This window comes from Punica granatum, chromosome 5, assembly GCF_007655135.1.
Source record: "Punica granatum isolate Tunisia-2019 chromosome 5, ASM765513v2, whole genome shotgun sequence".
Classification (NCBI taxonomy): Eukaryota; Viridiplantae; Streptophyta; class Magnoliopsida; order Myrtales; family Lythraceae; genus Punica; species Punica granatum.
In genome coordinates, this window is record NC_045131.1 from 17,641,490 (window position 1) to 17,647,287 (window position 5,798).

General features: G+C 41.8%; 1 protein-coding gene across 5 annotated transcripts; it reads left to right on the forward strand.

Moving 5' to 3' along the window:
* The first annotated feature begins 230 nt into the window (after nt 1-230).
* On the forward strand, nt 231-3,430 carry LOC116208129 (heterogeneous nuclear ribonucleoprotein 1-like). 5 transcript variants are annotated; one of them, XR_004157010.1, is made up of 3 exons: nt 231-674; nt 1,070-2,274; nt 2,451-3,430. XR_004157010.1 is itself a non-coding variant. In XM_031541384.1 (2 exons), the coding sequence occupies exons 1-2, from the start codon at nt 453-455 to the stop codon at nt 2,144-2,146; spliced, it is 1,299 nt and encodes a 432-aa protein (XP_031397244.1). In that variant the 5' UTR covers nt 232-452; the 3' UTR covers nt 2,147-3,232. The 5 variants fall into 5 exon arrangements, 1 of the variants encoding a protein (XP_031397244.1); XR_004157012.1 differs by having other exon boundaries at nt 1,070-2,247; XR_004157013.1 differs by having other exon boundaries at nt 232-674; nt 2,748-3,430.
* Nucleotides 3,431-5,798: the final 2,368 nt, after the last annotated feature.

Genomic DNA, 5,798 nt, shown 5'->3' on the forward strand with positions numbered 1-5,798 from the left:
CTCCCCTTGTAGTTCGACCCGATTGTAATGGTGCGTTTGGTTTCAAAGTTAAAGTAACTTTGATTTTGATTGTGAAAAATTACAAATGATTGTGTAGTGTGTTGAGTTAAAATTAAAGTTTTGTGATTTTAATTACGAAATCAAATGGAGTATAAATATTTGGCAAGACCCTCTTAAGCCATGCCCGGGTCAGACCGATCCCTCCAAAACCCCTAATCAATCTCGCCCGTCCATCTCACATCAAGCCTTATCTCCACCGTTGGAGCGGAACAGTCCCCTATTTCCCTCCGCTCTCTCAAGCTTCCGAGCCCTCACTCTCTCTGCTCTCAGTGAGTCAGAGTCGCTCCAGAAGCCCTAATTCCCAAACGGCAAAGCAAATATTTCCTCCATTGGAAGGGAGAGAAAGAGCAGCAGCAAGCAAGCAAAGCTTCGAACTCGGAAGCTGATCTGAGATGGATTCGGATCAGGGGAAGCTGTTCATTGGTGGGATTTCATGGGAGACCAACGAGGACAAGCTCACGGACTACTTCAGCCAGTACGGCGACGTCCTCCAGACCGCCGTCATGAAGGACAAGACCACTGGCCGCCCCCGTGGGTTCGGGTTCGTCGTCTTCTCCGACCCGGATGTCCTAGACAAGGTCCTTGAGGATAAGCACACCATCGATGGGAGAACGGTGAGCAGATCCGCTAGGGTTTCTGTTTTTTTCGGCCTTGACATTTTCTGTAATTGGACTTAGAGGGTCAATTGATTATTCGGAGAATTGTTGTTGGGGCTTCTCCAGTTGAATCAAGTTTGAATTTTTTCCTTTTTATTTTTATTTTTTGGTGATTCATTGAGGAATAATTGACATATGCATTTATGCTGCTACTCATCAGAACGACATTTTCATCGATCAGATAACTTTCTTCGGGAAAATGAATCCTAGTCCTAGTTACAATTGTTCAAGGTTGTGTTGCTGGCCACTCTTGTTATGAGCGTATCTTTATAGTTCATTGGGCATTAGGCTTGATGGAAACATTGTTCTCTCACTATCTCTCATACAGAGTGCCCTGTTCTACTGGTTACCAGGTTGAAGCTAAGAGGGCTCTATCAAGGGAGGAGCAGCAAACCAACGTGAGATCTGGAGTTGCTAATGCTGGTCGGAGTGCAGGAGTTGGTGGAACTATTCGAACCAAAAAGATTTTTGTGGGCGGCCTGCCTTCAACACTTACAGAGGAAGAATTCCGTCAGTATTTTGAAACCTATGGCACTGTGACTGATGTAGTAGTAATGTACGATCAGAACACCCAACGGCCTCGGGGATTTGGTTTCATATCTTTTGAAAGTGAGGATGCTGTCGACAGAGTTCTACACAAGACGTTCCACGACTTGAGTGGAAAGAAAGTGGAAGTTAAGCGTGCTCTTCCAAAAGACGCCAATCCTGGTGGAGGTAACCGTACAATGATCAGTGGTGGCGGCTATCAGGGTTATGGCAGTTCCGTTGGCAACGGAAGCTCTATTGATGGGAGAATGGATTCTTCGAGGTACATGCAGCCCCATGGTTCTGCTGGTGGCTTCCCACCCTATGGTTCTTCTGGGTATGGTACACCTGGCTATGGGTATGGTCCCACCAATGGTGGAATCGGTTATACTGGTTATGGAAGTTATGGTAGTCCCAGTGCTAGAGCTTATGGGAACCCAAATGTCCCTACTCCAGGTTTTGGTGTTGGTCCACAAGGGGGTGCCAGAGCTCCATGGAGCTCTCAATCTTCTGGGTTTGGAGCTATGGGATATGGAGGTGCTGCTCCCTGGGGCGCTACCTCTGCTGGTTCTGGGGCTGTTGGTGGCGGTCCTGTCTCCACTCCTTCAGTTCAATCTCCAGGAGGAGTTGTGGGCTATGGCAGTCAGGCTTATGGATATGGTGGTTATGCTGGAGCTGAGGCTGGATATGGCATTGGAGGGCGATATGGTAGTTCACCAGGCAATGGGGTTCGTGGTCCTGGAGTAGGAGAGATGCAAGGGAGCAATATGGGATACATGGGAGGTGGTTATGGAGATGTGAATGGGAGCGCAGCATGGAGATCTGACCTGTTGCATGTGTCTGGAAATTATGGGAATAACCCTAATGCTCCTCATGGGACTTACAGGCAGGCTCAGCAACAATGACTTTTCTAAAGTTTACTATCTCCGGCTTAACAATTTTCCCGGTGAGGTCATTGAATCTTTGCTGCGATTCTGGTCCGTCGGCAAAGGAAGCAGATCTCCAGGTTGGATGTCGCTATGCATTGGAACTGGTTGGGTTGCCTAAATCTCTGTAGATGCAAAATCTATTTTGGTAGCATAATATAGATAGTAGGCCAGAAAGATGCCTAGTTATGAATCTTCATCTGGTATTTGCTTGAGTGTAGTTTTATAATTGGTGTGCTTATATTTATCTGCTTCTTCATTATGAACTTGTTTTTTTTTGCAGATTTAGAATTTGAGGGAGAGTAACAGTAACTTGTCTGTGGTGGTTTGAGTTCTGATAAAATACTTTCAAGTTTCTCCGATATGATTCAGACGTAGGGAAGATTGAGTACCACATTTCTTGATTTGATCCGTGATAAGTAGAAATTGTGGGGTCTCAATCTGGTAGCAGCGAGTTATGGGCAACTAGCGGTTGCTTGATAGTGGGTTATGTAATGTAGTGGTAATCGTAAAGGTAGTTGACAGATTGAGAATGGAATAATCATTTCCTCCTGTATTTTGCCGTTGTGTTGTTATACAGGGGAAGAGATGCTTGGGGCTGAACATTGGGCATCATAGTGGGCGTTTGTGCTCTTCGTGGAATGGAATGTGGGAAGAGGTCTTTGAGCTTTATGATTTAACCTGAGACAGTCCATTCCTGAAGCCTCTCGAATCTTTGTCCTTACCACTCTGGACAGATCCTTCCCGGCATCTGAAGTCTATGGCTTGATCTGGTTTGATTACAAAGTCTGTCTGGTAGTTATTGTGGTGAGATGATGAAGTTCTATGAGGTTGAAGGTATGTGATACAGTCATGGTGGCCTTTTATGGGAGAGTGTTTCATTTGGCTAGGCTTTGTTATGCTTATATGTGGTTAGCTCTGAGACAGTATCCCACTAGGATTTACACTCTGGAATCTGAAGTGAATTAATCAGATATAGTTGAGCCTCTAAAAAGTCAGGTGTTCAGGGCTCTCTTTGAAATATGATCTTACCGTGATTTTTTTAATCAGTATTTATTAATAGCTCATGTCGTGTTACCATGGCCAAGTCAGTTTACGCTGAGGAAGGAAAAGGAGTCTGCATTCTATGATCTGATGCAAATGATCATGATCTTATTTGATGGTATGTTGCATTGGCAGTGGCATAGTTTGTTGATATGATCCGGTGGAGAAATGACAGTCATTTCTTTTCTATAAGCAATAAAATGCCATCTCCATTCTTCATTTTCTGTTGCACCCAGTCGTCTTTCCTTAAACTGTGTTGAGTTTGTTAAATTCGGGTTTAGTATCATAGATATTGTACTGTCACAAAACATATATTTTTGTTTATCGTGTAATTTTAAAGCGTGAACGGCTTACAATTGTGGATGACCATCAGAAAACTCTTTCCTTAAGACTTCTTTTACCATGCAGAAACCGGTTTAGTAAGCAGATGCATTATACTTAGGGGTGGCAATTCGTGTCGTGTCGTGTTTATACGTGTCGTGTCTAAACGGGTTCGTGTCATCAAAGTCATAACCCGTACACGACACGATTATTAAACGGGTTAGGTTTTGGAAACCCATACACGACACGTTTATATCCGTGTCAACCCGTTTAGACACGTTTAAACACGTTTATCGAAACGTGTCATAATAGGTACACGTATATACGACTCGATTATAAACGTTATCAGGACACGTTAACACAACTTGTTTATCCGATCAACTCAGTTACTCGGATACATTAACAAGACATGTTTATCCGATTAACTCGTTTATCCGAACACGTTAACATGGCATGTTTACACGTTAACACGATATGTGTTGGATTGGATGAAAGAAAGGAAAATAAATTAGGTTAGGGACTTAGGAAGTTAGGATTACATGAGGATATTTTGGTAAATCCAAATACATAAACGAACGGGTTACATGATTATAGTAACACGATTAAACATGTTTAAATAAACAGGTTTAATCGTGTATAATCGGGTTACACAGGTTCAACCCGATAAGACACGCTTATTAATCGTGTTTAAACGGGTTGGACCCGTTTAGACCGATTATCAAAAATGTCCAACCCAAACCCGTTTAACTTCGTGTCGTATCCGTGTCGTATTATCGTGTCGTGTGAAATATTGACAGCCCTAATTATACTGCTTATAAAACGAACATCGACAGCAAAGGGTAAAAGATTATGTACCGAGGCACCTTTACGGATTATGTAATACCAAATGCGTGCACGCTAAAGAACAGTGTTAAAAAAACTGATCAAATGCAGTTGACTTCAGTGATGAAACTCCTTAGGAAAATACTAACACGAGAAAACAAATGAGTGATAAAAACTAGAATAAATAGGCGATTTAGTCCTTGAGATATCGATTTTACATCACTTGGGTTTTGAACCTTTTTTATTTACTTGGATACTAGATGAAATTTGCATTAATTGGGTTCTTTTTACATCATTTGGATCTTTTGGCATCATCAAATTGGTCATTTGAAGATCATTCAGATCTTTTACTACATCACTAGGATCCTTTGCAACACCATATAAGTTTTTTGCTACATCAGGGAGGTTCCAGGCGTATCAGTTCGGTCCTTTTGTCACATCAGTTAAGTCCATTGCTACTTCAAGTAGGTCAATGCCGTTGAACTTTAGAGACTAATGGTGTTAAATGGGGTGAGATGCAATATCAATTAGGTCTCTACGTCCGCTTTTTCTTTTATTTTTTACTAGTTTTTTTTGTATTTATTTTGCCTTTTGTTTTTTATTATTTCCCCCCTTTTTTCCCTTCTATTTGAAAGGAATAGCTCATCCCTGTCCCCAAATCCATACCATCTCTCTCTCCTCCCCTTCACCCTCTCATTCCCTCAGCATTTCGTTCTCTGCTACTCTCTTTTCGGGCCTCTCCTCTGCTCATCTCAACCTAAACTTTCAAGGACATATAAACTATAGATTTAAGTAGAAATTTCAAGAACAAGTTTAATACTGGCAAAGAATAAGGAAAAACCAAAATAATTGCATTAGGAACTTCACTAGAGTTTTACGTAAGAGTTTACCGGTTATCATGCCAAAGTAATTTCACAGAAGAACATGCTTTGGAGCTTTGGTAAAGTAACCTGTATACGACCAAAAGAGTCTAACAAAAACTATCCTTGAATCCTTGGACATGTTATCATGCCAAAGTAACTTCACATAAGAACATGCTTTAGAGCTTTGGTAAAGTTACCTTGTATACGACCAAAAGAGTTTAACAAAAACTATCCTTGAATCCTTGAACATGGTATTGTTCATTGCTTTAGAGCTTTGGTAACGTTACCTGTATCCTTGATGTACTCGCTTACTCCTTCACACAAAGTTATCATGGGTTCGCCCCCGACTCTCATCATTTTCTTGTTGAATTGTTCACACATGTTGCTGGTTAATGCATCATTCTTTGTGTCTATTTCAAATGCCGATCTTCTCCATTTCTACATGGACATTCTGCCAAGCCACTTTTCAGCTTCTAGGTTCAGCGTCTTTACAACTTTCTTGTGGTCCTTGAATCTCTATGATATTGTTGTGCGAGCACATTTCCAAAAGGCCGCCTTTTATCTCCTTACCTCTCCAATGC